We start from the raw sequence: 17,020 nt of genomic DNA on the forward strand, positions 1-17,020 counted from the left end.
GTTCTATGTGTTAGAACAGGATTACAGTCCCCATGCAGCTGCGAGATATTTGGTTGTCTCTCAGGCGCTGCTGTTCTGATGCTATTCCCTCTGAAAAACTGGTAGGAAGAAAGAAAAAAAAGAAAAGCTACCAAGAGAAACAGCCTGGGAAGATGCACACGGGCGTTTAAGAGGAGGCTGGGGTCTGGCTCTGAACCGAGCATTCAGGGAGGCCTGACCTCGGTCCCCCAGCACTGTATAAACCACCACCGGTGGCACAGACCTGTCCTCCTGTCACTGGGGAAGTGGAGGCAAGGGGACCAAGAAGTTCAAGGTCATCCTTGGCTGCTCGGTGTTTCAGAAGTCAATGTTGCTCCTGTGTAGCTAGCTCCACACAGACGGCCCTTAGCCTCCTAATCTACCACTCCCCAGTCTCTGAGCCCAGGGTGACCTGGAAAACCTTGAGGGCAGCTCATCACCAATCAAGCAGGGGTAGAGAGCATCACTTTTCTGGTGCCCTAGAATTTCAGCTAATCCGTAAAGGTGATGGGAAGGGTAAGCCTCCTCGCTGGGGGAGAGGTGGTCAGGCTTGTCCCTTGACCATCTGTAACTCTCAACCTCCAGCCTATACATGATAAGATCAATATCTTATCTAGAAGTTTCTCTGACAAGCTGATCCTGTTCCCCAGAGGCCAGGTGACAATTTCAAAGCATACTTGGGCTTGAACCACCCTGAAAAGACTGAACCGAGGGGCCCTGGGAGCTGGAGGGTGTGCTTCCTAGAGCAAGAATGGAGGCAGGGGCGTGGGAGGTCATCCCTGCCTGCCTTAACCCTGATGGGGTTCCTAGGTCTTTAAGGCACTAACGAGTCCCTGTGTGCCCCACGGGTCACCAGGACACAGTGAGGCAGCTGATACTCTGTGCCCATCACTTCTCAGCTAGGATGGCCCCTTTCCTGCTCAGTTCTGCAGGGGATGGGGAGCAGGCAGGGAAGGAGACATCCACTCCTACCTGGAGCCCACTGCAGACTCCTGGACTATCTCAGGTTACATCTCAGCACTGAAAGGGAAGGGGGGGGGTGTCATACATTCCAGATTATCCTTTGCTCTGTAGTAAGTTCCAGTCTACAATAGACCCTGAAGGGGAGGAGGCTAGGAGGGAGGAGATTTCTACTGAATCTACCCCATCCACTACTTAGGACTGCCTGAGCAGACCAAGGCGTGGTTAGCAAGACTTCCCAGGAAGACTAGAGAGACAGCTTGGCCTCTGAGGTAAGGGCCGCCTGTGAACATGGCCCCTCAGCATAGCCATCACAAGTCACGTGGGCCTGGGCACCTGAGAGCAGGTGTGCCATCTCCCATCAGGTTCCTCTCCATTGTCTCCTTTCCACTAAAACCTCCATGTGCTGTGTCAATGGCCGGAAAGGTTCCGAAAGAGTACTTCAGGGTCTGCGAGATGGCTCAGGGGTGAAGGGGCTTGCAGTCAGTCAAGCTTAAGGACCCGAGTTGGAACCCCGGGACCCACATGGTAAAAGGAGAGAATGAACTCCTAAAATGTGCCCACCCTGTCTTACATAAACACATATATGCACACTTGAGCACACACACATAAATAAATACATATAATAAAGATTAATATAAATTTTAAAAAGTCAATTCTAAAAAAAGAGTGTTTCTCCTATAGAGAGGTTGTTTCCATAATGTGGGCTGTTTTCAAACAGGACAGAGATGCACTGGCTGCTGCTCTGCCAATTGATGAGTTATGATTATTTTCGTTGTCTAAGTTTCAGTAGAAACATCTTTGATGACAAACAGAAGCCATTTTGGAACAATATCAAAGCCTCTCCCGCCATCACTATCGATTCCTACTAAATTCTCTTAAGAGATCTGTAGAAGACCCTGGGACCCAAGGGGCCCCATTTCAGGCTTCTGAGACAGAAGAATTCTAAGTGGGTGTGCTGGTATGGGTGCCAGGCAAAAGGCTGAGAACATAAACTTTCACCAGTATATGGACTGTTGGCGTGACGCAGGGGTGGGACAGAGAAACCTGAAGAACTGCTCAGCAATCTATAGGGACAAAACAAGGGGCTTTTGGGAGGTTGATATCCCAGAGTAGAAGAGAAAATGAGTCTGAAAATGGCATTTTCTAGCTTGGGATAACTGGCAGATCTGGATGCAGCACAGAGCAAAAGGCTGAGAAGCCGCGTAGAAAGTTCCAGAAAAAAAAACCAAACAAACCAGTTTTCTAAACTCTTGCCATATTTAGGAGGTTAGGTCATAGGGGCAGAGAGAGGGGACTTCGTGAACAAGGACGATGGTGTCACATTGAAACAGAAACACACCCTTCACCCAGCTTGGCTGACAGAGCTGTGATCATTCCCCATGTCTCTTCAGGGCCAGACAGTCATTTAGAGACTCTATATATGTCTCATAGCCACCAAACAAAATTTAACAAGGCTCACTGATAGGACCAGATCATTAAAAACAAAGAGAAACATAGTAACTAGAAAGCTCCTCAAAGGTGGAGAGATGCTGGGGTCAGAGGAAAGTAACTGATGTTAATAAGTTCAAGGGAAACAAAGAAGAATGGAGAAAATAGGAGGGAGACAACTTTGTGGTAGAACTGGACTCCGGAGACTTCGTAGTGCTTAAAATTGGTTGGCCTCATTATGGATAGAGAGTGTTCTGCAGGTGTGGTGCTGGGGATGGGGTCCAGGGTCAGGGCATGCTGGGTAAAACGCTCTGCCACTGAAGCACACACCCAGTCCACCAGACATTTGGAACATATAGATGCAACTCTGTGTGAGTTCTAAAGCCTCTGGCTCCAAGTCTACAAATCAATTTCATCCAACTTGGCCACCAGTGGTGTCTTCTCCATGCCACAGGTGGCTTGCTGGCTTGCTCTAGGGATGGATGATCAACTTTAGCGTATGTTCTGAATCTCACACTGCTGTTGGCCGAGCCCTCTAGAATCCCAGAAACAGGAGAAAAGAATGCCTTTTGCTAACATGTTCTCTCTCTCTCTCTCTCTCTCTCTCTCTCTCTCTCTCTCTCTCTCTCTCTCTCTGGAGGGAACGGTAATTGTTCTTTGTTGCCAGGCTGACCTCAAACTCCTTTGTTCAAGCAGTCCTCCTGTCTCAGCCTCCCAAGGGGCTAGGACTTCAGGTACATACAGGCCACACCAGGCTACTCATTACTGGAAACACAGCCTGTGGGCAGTTCATTAGGGATACAACTGGATCTGTCCGTCAGAGATGGGAGGCCTCCTTGAGACATTTGACTTCACCCTGAACGACAAGGAAAAAGTCAAAGAGAAGAGAATTAGGGTGAAGTGTGGTCTGGGCAGAGTGTGTATAGAGAACACCGATTTAATCAGAAGTTGGCATAGCTCCCTGGGATGAGCCACAGAGTAAATATTTTAGCTCCCACGAGCCATGCCATTTCTGCTGCAACCATTGGCTTTACAACAGGGCAGAAGTAGCCATGCACCATTCATGAGTGGGTGGTAATTTTGAGGTTGCAGCCTCTCCAGCTGTCCATGTGCTATCCTGATGGATTCTATTCTAATAAAGAAACCTCCTGGGGGTAATTCATCTTCGTTCCTTTCTAGCCAAGCCAAAGTATAATTTCTTCTTCTTCTTCTTCTTCTTCTTCTTCTTCTTCTTCTTCTTCTTCTTCTTCTTCTTCTTCTTCTTCTTCTTCTCCTTCTCCTTCTCCTTCTTCTCCTCCTCCCTCCTCCCCCCTCCCCCTCCTCCTCCTCCTCCTCCTCCTCTTCTTTTGAGACAGGGTCTTACTATATAGCTCTGGCTGACCTGCAGCTAACTATATACACCAGCCGGATGGACTCGAACTCCCAGAGATCCACCTGCCTCTGCCTTGCTAGTGCTGGCGTTAAAAGTGCGAGCGCCATCACGTGCGGCTAAGAAGAAAGGTGATATCTTTATTACTACTTTATAACAAACTGGTGGAGAGTACTCTGCGAGTATAAGGATACCTAACTTCAATTCCTGGAACCCAAGGTGGAAGGAGAGACTTGACTTCACAAGCTGTGCTCTGACCTCATAGGCACGCTGCGGTGCACGTGTCGCCCCTCCCCCCATCAATTAATAAAAGCGTATCTGTAACAGAGGCACTCCAGTAAAACTTCATTAGCTGCGGAGTGAAATGTGAATTTCTTGTATCTTCAGCCCTTTCTTGTCACAACGTATCTTTCCCTGCCCGCAACGTCTTTAAAATGTACACCGGTGTTTTCTACTCCAGGACCCTAGGCGGCTGACAAAGGGTAGGATTGGTAGCTGGAGTACTCCAGAGAGGCCCTTGTGGGACAAGCTAGCAATCGGGAGCAAGACAACGCCTCCTCTCTCTCTGCAAATGGACCCTAGCTAGATCGGGCCCAGGTAGTCGTCGTCCCCATAACCGTCCCAACTCAAGGAAACCCATTAAGCCCTCCATCCCCACCCCTGTCCCCTGCCCAAGCCACAAGAAGACTCCGGCAAAGTCAAGCAAGGCGCACAGACTCGGAGCCCAGCAAGCCCGGCGCGCACCTGCTCCCGGGCCCCCGCGCACCTGCTGAGCCGCGCTACGGCCTCGTCTCGCGAGATCAGGGCTGGCGTAGTGGCCCCCACCCCCACCCCGGCCACCGAGTACCTCTCCCCGCCCCCGGGCCGGGCCTCCCCGCCACCTAGGGGACCAGCCCGCCCCCCCTTCCCACCCCCACCGCATCGTAGCGGCTGCGCTCCCGCACGCGAGCCCCTCAGTCCCTAAGGACCCGGCCTCCCAGGCTGGACGGTGGCCCGGTGGGCAGGTGCACGCGCCGCCTGCCGCCAGCGGGTCCCAGGCGCGCCCGGGGTGGGGGGACCCGGGGACCGGCTGCGCGCACGGCGTCTGTCGGCGCTGCATCCCTCGCTCCGCTCTCCACCCCGCCCTGTGATTGACAGGCAAGATGTCGGTGTGGAGCGAGGCAGGAGCCTTCACCCCTGGAGCCCAGCGGCAGCAGCAGCAGCGGCGACAGCGGCGGCAGCAGCAGCAGCAGCAGCAGCAGCAGCAGCAGCAGTGTTATCGCGGGGAGCAGACCGCAGCCAGCCGCAGTGGGCGCCGCAGCCGCGCCAGTCGTGCGCACTGCATCCTGAGAGTGCGCTGAGCGTGGAGACCCGCGGACCATGCCGTGTCACCGCGACCGGGAGGGGGGCAGGCGCGCTCCTTTTTGACATAAAATCCAGCCGGTCAAAAAGATTTATATACATATAAGTCCGCCCTTCACGGAGCCGGTGTGCGAAGCGTGAGCTCTATTTCCCTCTGCCTCCTCCTTCCACTCCTCCTCCCCTTCCTCCTCCTCTCCCTCCTTCTCTTTCTCCTCCTCCTAAGTGTACAGACTGCACCCTACCACCTGGTTGGCTTCTGACAAACGGGCATCTCTCCCTTTTTAGGGACCAGAGACACAGAGAAAGAGAGAGGAGAGAGACAAGGGACATTCTAATGCAGACTGCCTGATACTCCCCCCCAAAAAATAATAATAAATTTTGGCTCTTGTCCCCTCCTCCAACCCCCACCCCCTCAAGCTTGTGTGAGATGTTGGGTTTCTTCAGGAGACACTGCTGAGAAGTCGCAGTGGTTGGAGAGGCGTAGGGGGGTGGACTCCCTCTACCTCCACTCCCTCCCTCCCCCTTTTTTCTTTCTGGGAGGAGGTGGAGGAGGAGGAGGAGGGGAAGGGGGGTTGCAGAGCAAGCGATGGATGAGGAAAACATGACGAAAAGCGAAGAACAGCAACCTCTGAGTTTGCAAAAAGCCTTGCAGCAGTGCGAGCTGGTTCAGAACATGATAGACCTGAGCATCTCCAATCTGGAAGGGCTTAGGACGAAGTGTGCAGCTTCCAACGACCTCACGCAGAAGGAGATCCGGACCCTGGAGGTAGGTGTTGCCTGGGATGGGGGGGGGCAATCCTGCCTTCCTTTCCCCTTCTCCAGTCCTACCCCATCCCTTTGGGGTTCTGTTTGCGGAAGGAGGGCCTGGGGAGGGGAAGGGTGAAGCAGGTGGGCACCAATGATGCGCTATGATTTATTACCTGGCAAAGCCAGCACGGATGTCCCTTCCCAGTGCGGCTGTTGTCTGTGTGTGTGGCGGTGGTAGCAGTAATAATTGCTGTTCCGTATTTATTATTATGGGTTGTAGCTGTTGCCATGATTATTCTTTCCTGTGAGAGGAGGGAGTTTCACTTTATTATTATTTTCTTTTCTTTTTTCTTTCTTCTTTTTCTTTTTCTTCTTTTCTTTTTTTGCGTTTGGGGATTTGTTTATATGCCACGGGGCGGGAGGGCTTGTGTGCTGATGGCACAGTAGGGGCTGCAGGGAACCCACGTGACCTTGTGCGTTCTGCAGGTGGTCAAAGGTGGTTTTGACTGGTTTGATGGGGCTGCCTGAAAGATTCGACCCTTTGCTCTGTGTCTCACCCGTCACCCCCCATATACATAAGATGCATGACAAAAAGTCCCCAGGGAACTACCCGTTTCTGACATAGTCATTTGATGTAAGGGGGTGAATGCAGGCCCAAAATGTGTACAAAGAAACAATATTACGGTTGCCTGGGTGGTTCTTGCACTAGGTGGCGTGGGGGAAATCCTCTTGAGTTGTCTTGGTGAGACTTGGTGGATGGGGGGCCGGGGGGAGGAGCTGTGTTTGGCTCTTAATAGCATCTCTCCAACAGAACTTGAGTGGAGTTGGAAGCAGTTTGCTGAGAGACAGTGACAGGGATGGCTACAAAGTCACCACAAAGAGGTGGAAGGAACTACTTTCCTTCGAAGGTCGTTTTCTCAGAGGAAACTTTCAGGGTTATGGGAAAGGCCTGGTGTTCTGAAATCCTTGGGTGTCCACCTTGTTCAAAATGTCAGACAGATCCAGCCCCCTCACCATCCTTCCCACAAAATGGCCCAGCTGTCCACAATTTTTTATTTAATTTGGGAATTCCCACTAGCTGGCATTTGCCAGGGGGTGGTGGCCATGGAGATCAGAGCAAAGGAGGGTTTCCCTTTTAGTGGTGTGGCCATGTATCATGGAGCTTAGTGGTTTGGTTGGTCTCTGGCTTGTGAGTTCTTGAAGCCTGAAGTCTTGGCTGGCGGGTCATCTTAATGCACCTCTCTGATTCACTTTTATTTCTCCAGTGGGGTTTTAAATTTGGGGAGGTAATCAATACGCAGGAGATTATCATTTGGAAAGAGGAGTTTGTGCTTGTAGATTTTAATACAGCGCTTGCCACCCTCGGATATATGTCTGTGCTCACCTGTCAGGCGGTAACACGATCCCAGAGATGGAATCAGATAAACAGCCATGTGGCATGTGTGTTGGGAGGCACAGGCGTCGCCTTTCTCAGGGTTTTGAGAGCGAGAGAAGGTTTAGTTAACATTTGCTGCTGGAAGAAAAAGTGTGGGATGTGTTAGCCCAGCCCTGGTCTCTGCACGGGGGCCCACAGTAGATTGGTTCAGAGCTATACCTGGGAAAGCTTATATGGATAACCCCTGAAGGCCACCACGTCTCCTCTAAAAGAACCCACCATGCTGGGATCATCATTGCAGTTTAAGTTTCTCACGGGTTCCCTTCTATTCCGTCCTCTGATGAGCCAGAGCTGGGCACTCTGGCTGGGGTGTAGCTCAGTGGTCCAGTGCTTTTGTGGCATGCCAAGGCCCTGGGTTCAATTCCCAACACTGTGCAAACACACAAAACAAGAGTGGGTACTTGGTTCTGTGTTGTCTCTCTGCAAGGTGGTTTACATTTGAAACTGGAGGACAGGAGCACTGGTCAAGAAGTTGGAATCACAGGCGTCTTAGTCAGGGTTACTGCCGCTATAATAGTAATATGACCAAGGCAAGTTGGCTATGAAAGGGTTTATACTACTTATGCATCTACATCATAGTTTATCAGCAAAGGACGTCAGGGCAGGAACCTGGAGGCAGGAGCTGGTGCAGAGGCCATGGAGGGAGTTGCTTACTGGCGTTCCTTCATGGTTTGCTCAGCCTGCTTTCACCAGTTTAGGGATGACACCACCCGTAACAAGCCGGGCCCTCCTACATTGATCACTTATCAAGAAAATGCCCAGCAGCTGGATGTAATGGAGGCATTTTCTCAGGTGAGGTTCCTGCCTTCCAGATTACTCTAGCTTGTGTCAAGCTGACATAAAACCAGCCAGCACAATAGGGAACACATCTTTCTTCTGAGGGTACCACAGGACACACCAGTCACTTGATCCATATTGCCCGGTGACTGTTTTGGAACAATTATGTCAGCTTTGACTTTCTAAGTCCCTAGGACCAGGGGGTAGGGAAGGAGCCCTGGGGAGGGTAAGCTCCTGCTGGACTTCATGTTTGCATTCACTGAGTTTTCCTCCCGAGCTTTTTTGAAAGTCTCACAGGGGTGCTGGCTAAAGTGTGGGCACATTCTAATTTAGCTGAAATTGGAAAGAGGGCCCAGGAATCTGCATTTAGTAAGCAGACAGTGTGCTTCTGTGTATACTTTTTCCTTGGTGGTGCCAGGAATTGATCCCGGTACCTTGTAAAAGCTAGACAAGGGCTCCACCACTGACTATAACCCCAAACCCCAGGTTTCTGATTCAGGTTTTGATAGGGTTACTTTATGAATTACTTATCCAAGCTGGGCACGGTGGTACACACCTGTAATCCTAGTACTTGGGAAGCTGGGACCGGAGGAGGGAGAGTCCAAGGCTAGCCTGGGCCACATAGAGAGACTGTGCCTTAAATTAAAAAGGAAGAGAGGGCTGGATTGTGGTTCAGGGGTGGAGATCTTGCCTAATATAGCCTGTGCAACTCTGAAAAATATAAAAACAAAAACAACAAATAACAACAGCAAAAATCAAACAACAACAAAACCCCTGATCCATTAGGACATAAATGTGTGCACCAGCTATTTTTGTTTTAATATCACCTTGAACTTTGATTATTGTGCTTGTGAGTACAAGGACACACTCTGCTTTGGATCCAGGGATTGAACCCAGGTCCTCAGGTTTTCAAGGCAAGTGTTTGTCACCTTGCCAGCCCTTGTGTATGTGGGTGATTTAGTTGGCTCATGGCTGTCAAGGTTGATGATATCCATCTTTCGGGCAGAATCCCAAGGTGGCTCAAGGCATCACATGTTGAGAGACAAGTTCCCTGTTGTTTCTGCCGTTTGAGGGTGACAACTCTCTGCTCACAAACACCAACCTGAACATATGGATGATAATCAGTGCGCACTCCTCAAGAAATAAAAACACGCCACATGAACTTGGCCTTCACAAAGCCTTCTTCTTGGTAGGGAAGAGAGGTTTACTTCTCAGTAAAGTGACGATGAGGGCCAAACCTGGAGGAAGTTCTGATGGCTTTTCTGTGACGGTTGGTTCAAGATGGCTCCATTGCTCCAGCTGTCATATCCGCATTTAAGGCAGGAAAGAGAAGGACTCTGTGAGTGTGGAGAGATGAAAGCTTCACATTTTTGGTTTCAGGAAACAAAGACTTTCCTGTGGTAACCTTCCTTCTCAACAGCAACATTCAGCTGTTTTCTTGGCCGTAGTAGGGTCAAATGTTCTAGCTGCAAGGGAGGCTGGACAGAGAGCAGTGGAAATGCCATCATTTTCCTTGCCCGGGATGACCCCTGTGCGAGACAGGTTTCTCCATAGCTTTTTTGGTTCCTGTCCTGGAACTAGCTCTTGTAGACCAGGCTGGCCTCGAACTCACCGAGATCCACCTGCCTCTGCCTCCTGAGTGCTGGGATATCAGTGGATATTTTGATGGAGAAGAAAATCTGTGCTGTGGAGTTTGAGAGAGGCTGGCCTCCTAGCTGCTCTGCTTTATGTTGGATACGAAGGGAAACATTTTAGCCAAACTGACAATCTTGAGTAATAACTCCTGCCTCAGCGGGAGTTGTAGGGGTCGCCAATGGTGACACTTTCAAAGACACCAATGAGCTAAAGTGTCATTAGGTACTAAGCAGACAATAGGGCATAGGCAGATTGTATTTATTACTCTTCCTTTCGTTGCTACTGAATACTGTTGCAAAGTACTTTAAAAGAAGGTTTGTTGCTGGGTGGTGGTGGCACACACCTCTAATCCCAGCACTCGGGAGGCAGAGGCAGGCAGATCTCTGTGAGTTTGAGGCTAGCCAGGGTTACATAATGAGTCTCTGTCTCACAAACAAACAAACAAACCAGTCACAGCCCATCAGGATGGGAAAGCGTGGTGACAGAGACATAAGGCGGTGGGTCTTGTTCAGTCAGTAGTCAGGAAGCAGAGAGCAGATATCAAACTTAAGACTCGCCCTTCAGTGACTCACTTCTATCAGCTAAGCAACAGTTTTAAAGCAACGGTTCTCAACCTTTGGTTTGTGACCCTTTTGGGGTTGAATATCAGATATTCCACATATCAGATATTTACATTACAATTCATAACAGTAGCAAAAATTATGAAGTAGCAATGAAATAATGTTATGGTTGGGGGTCACCACAATATGCGGAACTGTATTTAGGGGTTACAGCATTAGGAAAATTGGGAACCACTGGGCTTCGACAACGTTCTAAAGCAATGACACAGGTTGGGGACCAAGTGCTCAAACACAGGAGCCTGTGGAAAGTGATGGTGGTCAGCAGGGGATGGTGCGGGATAAATGACAGGAGAGTGGCTGGGTGCAGAAGAGCTTGAGTGGCATTTCTGAGCATGGTAGGGAGCATGACGGCTATGTGGAATGTTAGTCCTGTGCCGGAAGCGACCATGCAACACGTATTCTGTGGGCAAAACAAATTCTGTTCGGGCAGGGTTTGGAAACACGGAGTGCATGCCCTCTCAGAGCCTTTGCCCTGGCATCTGTGCGCACTGTGCCTCTGAGAGGACAGTCTGGGCTGTTTGCCTTTCCCAAGGATTGCCCTGGGGGTGTTTATTTCGTAGAATCCACCTGGGGAAACTTAGCCAGGCAGTGAGGGAGGCCTGCCTGACTGGGGAGGTAGGGATTTAGAGTGGAAAGGCTGATGGGAAGGGTAGAGATTGTAGCAAAGGTGACCCTGTGGCCCGTTAGACTTCTCAGTGCTGCACAGGGACTGGTCTGCTCAGGATGGAGGGCGCCTGATGGAATGTCACGGGAAATGAACTCAAGTCCCTGATTCCTGGGGTCTTACTTAGCACAGGGGAGTCACACTCAACATTTGCATCCCTTTGTGGGAGGAGATAGACATCTTTAGAGATTTTGGAGTGAATACTGTAAAAAGATGATTGACAGCAAGTCTGTTGACAGTCTATAGCAGGGGCTAGCCAGCCTTTTCTGTTTAGGGCTGAATAGCAAATACATTAGGATTTGTGTACCCAAGTTTCACAGACGCTCACCGAGCTAACAGCCTGAAGTAGCCACAGTCGACAATGAGGTGTGGGGCGTGGGGGAGTTTCCCAGTAAAACTTTATTCGTGGCCCCTGAATTTTGAGTTTGATATTATTATTATTATTATTTTGGATTTTCGAGACAGGGTTTCTCCGTAGGTTTTTTTTTGGTTCCTGTCCTGGAACTAGCTCTTGTAGACCAGGCTGGCCTCGAACTCACAGAGATCTGCCTGCCTCTGCCTCCTGAGTGCTGGGATTAAAGGCGTGCGCCACTACAGCCTGGCCTGATATTATTTTCATATACCATGATGTATTCTTTTTCTTTTGATTTGTTATATGTTAAAAAATATAAAAGAACTATTCTTAGTTTGGGACCTGACAAGACTGGCCACGGGTGAAACTTGGTTCATCCTTGCTCCGGAGGAGGAATGGGATTAGACAGGGGTCATCTGGATGGTGATCAAGTGACATGAGGTCTGGAAGGCTCTGGCCGTGCACAGGGACATGGCTCTGAGCTGGCTCTGTGGTGGTCAGAGTGCAAGGAGAGGGAAGTGATGGCTTTGGGGGACAAGGGCAGATGCCATGACATCTCATGTGGTACAGGCTTCATGGCTGTACTTAGCCATAATTGCTTTCCACACATCCACCTCAGTTCTTGGTTTCTTTGTCATGAGTCCTCCCTGGACTTAAGTTCATTTGGGAAAGTCTGTGCTTAAGACAGACTTTCCTCGAGACAGACTCCTGTGAGTCTGTGGGCTGTGCCCAGTTGGCGATTCTATTGCTAGTCTTGTCTGACCTCCTTCATGGGGCCACATGAAGCTGGAAGAAGGGGTTGGGGTAGGATGAGCCTCACAGGGCAATGACTGGGTGACTTTTATTGTATTAGTGTCCCAGGAGAGCAAGGACAGCACTTGCCAGGGAGTATGAGGCTGCAGAGTGGCACCATGTTGTTTCCACTGTGTCCTGTGAGCTGGGGTGAGTCTTGTGGTCGGCCTGAATGCCGGGGAGGGGAGCAGGGCCCCCCATTCTTGGTGGGAGTGGCCACCAAGTTAAATGGGATTGGCTGTGATAATTAGACTCTAATAGAGTGTGGTGGCTTCCTTGCTCACAATCAGTTCCCGGTGGGTTGACTGACCCCTGTTCTCTCAGGCAGCAACTTTCCAACTTGTATCATCTTCCTTTACTTCTAGGAAGGGCAGAGAGTGCTGAGAAGTCAGAACTGCTTAACAACCTCCTTCCTGAGGTCATCCTCGTCACATCCGCCTGCCTCCCTGAGCTAGAGTTCAGTTGCAACTTCCTGGGAAGGTCGTGTGTGTGTGTGTGTGTGTGTGTGTGTGTGTGTGTGTGTGTGTGTGTTTGTATGTGTTGCAGTGGCTGTGGGCCCAGGAAGAAGAGTAGACTAGGTTTGCTGAGGGCAAGGGGTCTCTGGCACAGCAACCCAGGGCTGTATGACCAGTGTAGGCTATTCAGTGACCTCCAGGCTAATGAAGAGACTTCTCAAAAAACAAGGTGAATAGTACCTGAGGACCCAGGTTTGCACACACACACATGCACGCACTTTGCATAGATCTTTCCTACAGAAAAAGCCACCCCAAGATGAGTGGCCACTCCCTATACCAAGTACATCTTTCCTATTATTCAGGTGTTGTTTGGGGTGTCTGTGTGTGTGCGTGCGCTCCACAGTACATGTACAAAAGTCATAGAACAACTTTGTGAATTTGGATTTCTTTTAGCCATCTTTATGTGAGTTCCAGGATTGAACTCAGGTCTCTAGGCTTGTTGGCAGCACATTTAACCACTGAGAAATCTCGCAAACCCTAAAATGTTTTTTTATCTCTCTCTTTCCCTCCCTCCCTCCCTCCCTCCCTCCCTCCCTCCCTCCCTCCCTCCCTCCCTCACTATGTAAGTGCTCTATCTGCATGTTATCTTTATGCTAGAAGAGGGCATCAGATCCCACTATAGATGGTTGTGAGCCACCATGTGGTTGCTGGGAATTGAACTCAGGACCTCTGGAAGAGTGGCCAGTGCTCTTAACCTCTGAGCCATCTCTCCAGTCTCCCTCCCCCAAGTGTTATTTTCAATGGTTGCATATTATTCTAGGCTGTTCCACATCCCTGACTAAAATTCTACAGATAGGTGCTTTTGTGTGACTTTCCACTGTGATGAGCGTGTGCTGGACATCCTATGGCTGGGGCTTGCCTGCTGGTCCCTAGAAGTGAAACTGCTAGGTCAAAGGTCATATTTCTGGACCTTTAATAAGATTTATCAAATTGTTCTCAATGAACAGTGTGAGAAAAGGCCTGCTTCCCGTATCTTCATCATGAATGCATATTTTATTTTCTAAGGTGTTGGTTTTGATCCAACCCCACGCTCCCCTTCAGCCCCAACTCCACTGTAGAGATTCTCAGAATCCTGAGTGGCAAACTGTGTCTGAGGGGTTCACTGTCCACCTCTGACTTTTGGAATGGCTTCTAACTGTGGAGTTTTCTAGGTCCCCACTCAACTTTGGGGAAAAGAACAGACTAACTTTCCTATTCCCCACTTTCCACCCAGTGTGGGTCTGGGACAGGGGAGATATTTCGAGACCAGAGGCAACTAAGGGCTCTAGGTGGCTGGGATGGAGGCTGAAGCAGCTGAGGGATGGGAAGAGACAAGGGACACACATAGGAGAAGGAAAGTGAAGCCTGGAGTGATTTTCTCCTGCAGGTTTCCTCCAGGCTGGCTGGAATGCCTCCCCAGTTGGTCATGACTGTAACTGTGGTCGATCCAGTTTTACAAGCGAATTTACAGAGGTTTAAAGCAATCAGTTCAACCCAAGCCATTGTGGCAAGGGAGCCACAGATAAGGAACAGGTCGTGGGTCACCCTGTATTCTCCAGGGGTGGCATTGCCCCGAAGAGAAAGAGGTGAGACCAGAGCAGATATGGGGCAGGGGCTACTTCCGATGTGGATGGAGGTGATGGCTATAGATTAATAATGGCTGTAATGATGGAATATTGTTCGACCACTGTCTTTTGGAGTGACAGTCCTTAAATTGAAATGGAAACAACCTAAGGTGGTCACAGAGACCCGCGCTCACTGATGTGGTGGGTTCCTACCCGAGATCGGACTGCCCGAGGGTTCTAATCTCTTAGAGCACAGCAACGAACAGAAAGAGGTTCAGTAATGTTTTATACGGGGTATGTAGAAATGATAATATTTTACATATACTGGCTTAACTCTCTCAAAGTTAATTCACATGTATCTTGGTGCCTTTCTCCTTAAGGAGATGAGAAGTTTCAAACAACGTTAGTGGCATAAGGGATATTTGTGTGAGGAATAGTGGTGCTCCCCTCTCCTCTCCTCCCCTTCTCCCCTTTTTCCCTACCCCTCTTCTTCCCCCTTCTCCTCTCCTCCGCTTCCTTCCCCTTGAGTTGGGTGCTGGGACTTAAACACAGACAGTAGAGCAGAAGACTCAGTGTGCTGGTTGTGAGGAGTCCCTGTGATGGGGATGGAATGTTCATGGAATCCTGTTGGAGATACTGAACTCCTTTTGGGGCCGATAGTGGAGGTGATTCCTCGCCATTCCAGGGCACCTGGTACCTCTGAGCTGCCAACTTAAAAATTATTAGAGCAGGAACTTTATTGCATTTTTAACATAACAAAAAGTTGCTTTTAACATTTTAATTACATTTATGTTTTCATTGTGTATGTGTGATACACACATGCATACACATGTGTATGTATACATTGGTGCATGCCCTGCAGTGTGTGTTTGTAGGTCAGAGGACAGTTTGTGGGGTTCAGTTCTGTCCTCCCACCATGCTGTGAGTCCTGGGAAGTGAACTCAGACTTGGTGGCAATCGCCTTTACTCCCTGAGGTTTCTCATACTCTTTTAAAGAATGTTCTATGCATGAAATCACTGGGTAGGTTGCTCTCAAGATTGGCTTTTTTTTTTTTCTCACACAATGTCTGTGAGATTCAAATCCACATGGTTGCACAGGGCAGTACTTCCTCTGTGTGTAAATGTGTTTGTGTGTGTGTGTGTGTGTGTGTGTGTGTGTGTGTGTGTGTCTATGTGAGGGCACCATATCCCCGGATCTGGACTTACAGGCAGATATGAGCTGCCATGTAGGTGCTGGGAACTGAACTGGGGTTCTCCAGAAGAGCAGCCAGTGCTGCTAACCACTGAGCCATCTCCCCAGCCCCACAAACTTGTTTTATGTGAACTCAACTTTAAATTTCTCTGGGATAAAAACATAGTTGTGGAGTGGCCAGATTATAGGGATTGATAACTGCTTTTCATAAGCCCCACCCTCTGCATCTGTATTGACATGCTATTGGCATGAAGCTCCTCGGCTTCACCAGCTCCTGGGATGGTCTCTATCTTAGCTACTGTTCTATTGCTGTGAAGAGACACCATGGCTGTGGCAACTCTTATAAAAGAAAGCATTGAACTGGGGCTGGCTTATAGTTTCTGAAGCTTAGTCCATTGTCATCATGGCACAGGAAGTATGGCGGCACATAGGCAGACATGGTGCTGGAGAAGTAGCTGAGAGTTCTACATCCAGATCCACAGGCAGCAGGAAGAGAGAGACACTGGGCCTGGCTTGGGCTTTTAAAAAACTTCAACATCCCCCCCCCCCCCCGCAGTGACACACTTTCTCCAACAAGGGCACACCTCCTAATCCTTCTCAAGCATTACCATTCCTGACGACTAAGCATTCAGATAGATGAGCTGCGGGGCCTTTCTTATTCAAGCCACCACAAGCACCGTTTATTTTTGTCTTAAAATTGTATTAATTGTATTTACTCGTTTGTGTGTATCAGGGTGGGAAGTTTAGGTGCTGTGGCACATATGGAGAGAGAGCAGAGGACAACTCTTAGGCGTTCTTTCCTTATGCTTTGTGGGTGTGGGGCACCCTCAGATCTTCAGCTTGGCAACCGACACCCTGACCGTCAGCATCATCTCACCAGCCCCCAGTACTTTCCCAGTCCCTTTCGTATCAGCGTATCAACATAACAGTTTCCAGTGGTGCCGCTCTGATGTCTCTCCCCCGTAAATGCTCGTTGAGAACATGTAGGCTCAAGCCTATGGTGGCCAATATTGGTTGTTCCCTTGACACACCCTCAGCAGCGTAAATACCTCCATCAGATGTTTCTGTGGTCAGACTGAGTAGAGGCAGAAAGCAAACTGGCAAGCAGCTTCCTCTGTAGCCTCTTCTCCAGTGCCTGCTTCCATTTTCCTTCAGTGAGTTCCTGTCTCGGCTTCCCTCAGTGATGGACTGTAAACTTTAGCCAAATGAACCCTGTCCTCCTAAAGCTACTTTTGGTCAAGACTTGAATCAGGGCATCAGAAAACAAATGTGCAGAGACTTTTCTCCCACTTAGTTCTTTATAGGCCCGGAACAAGCTCTGTCTCCTGCTCTTCGTGCTTTCTTTAAATCGTGTCTTGGACAGAGCAGAACTTTCTTTTTTGCTTGGTTGATTTGTTTTTCGTGACAGGGTTTTGCTTGTGTAACAGTCCAGGCTGTTCTAGAACTTGCTTTGTAGACCAGGCTGGCCTCAAACTCAGTGAGATTCACCTGCCTCCCAAGTGCTGGGATTAAAGGTGTGCGCCACCATGCCCTGTTCAGAGCAGAACTTATAAACTACGATGAAACAGAAATGATCAGTCGTGCCTTCTGTATATTGTATCTTTTGCCGTTCTGGCTGAGAACTCCAC

The 17,020-nt window shown here is 49.4% G+C and overlaps 1 protein-coding gene across 3 annotated transcripts in view; it reads left to right on the plus strand.

Moving 5' to 3' along the window:
- Positions 1–4,904: 4,904 nt before the first annotated feature.
- Ksr2 (kinase suppressor of ras 2) overlaps positions 4,905–17,020 on the plus strand; it is a 367,153-nt gene continuing 355,037 nt past the window's right edge. For all 3 annotated transcript variants that reach the window (XR_012911504.1, XM_075981914.1, XM_075981904.1), the window contains exon 1: positions 4,905–5,885. Coding sequence is in view for 2 of the 3 variants with exons in the window: in XM_075981914.1 (XP_075838029.1) it covers positions 5,706–5,885 (180 nt within the window). In the remaining variant the exon portion in view is untranslated. The remainder of the gene's footprint in view (positions 5,886–17,020) is intronic.

The sequence above is a fragment of the Microtus pennsylvanicus genome, chromosome 1, assembly GCF_037038515.1.
Source record: "Microtus pennsylvanicus isolate mMicPen1 chromosome 1, mMicPen1.hap1, whole genome shotgun sequence".
Taxonomy (NCBI): Eukaryota; Metazoa; Chordata; class Mammalia; order Rodentia; family Cricetidae; genus Microtus; species Microtus pennsylvanicus.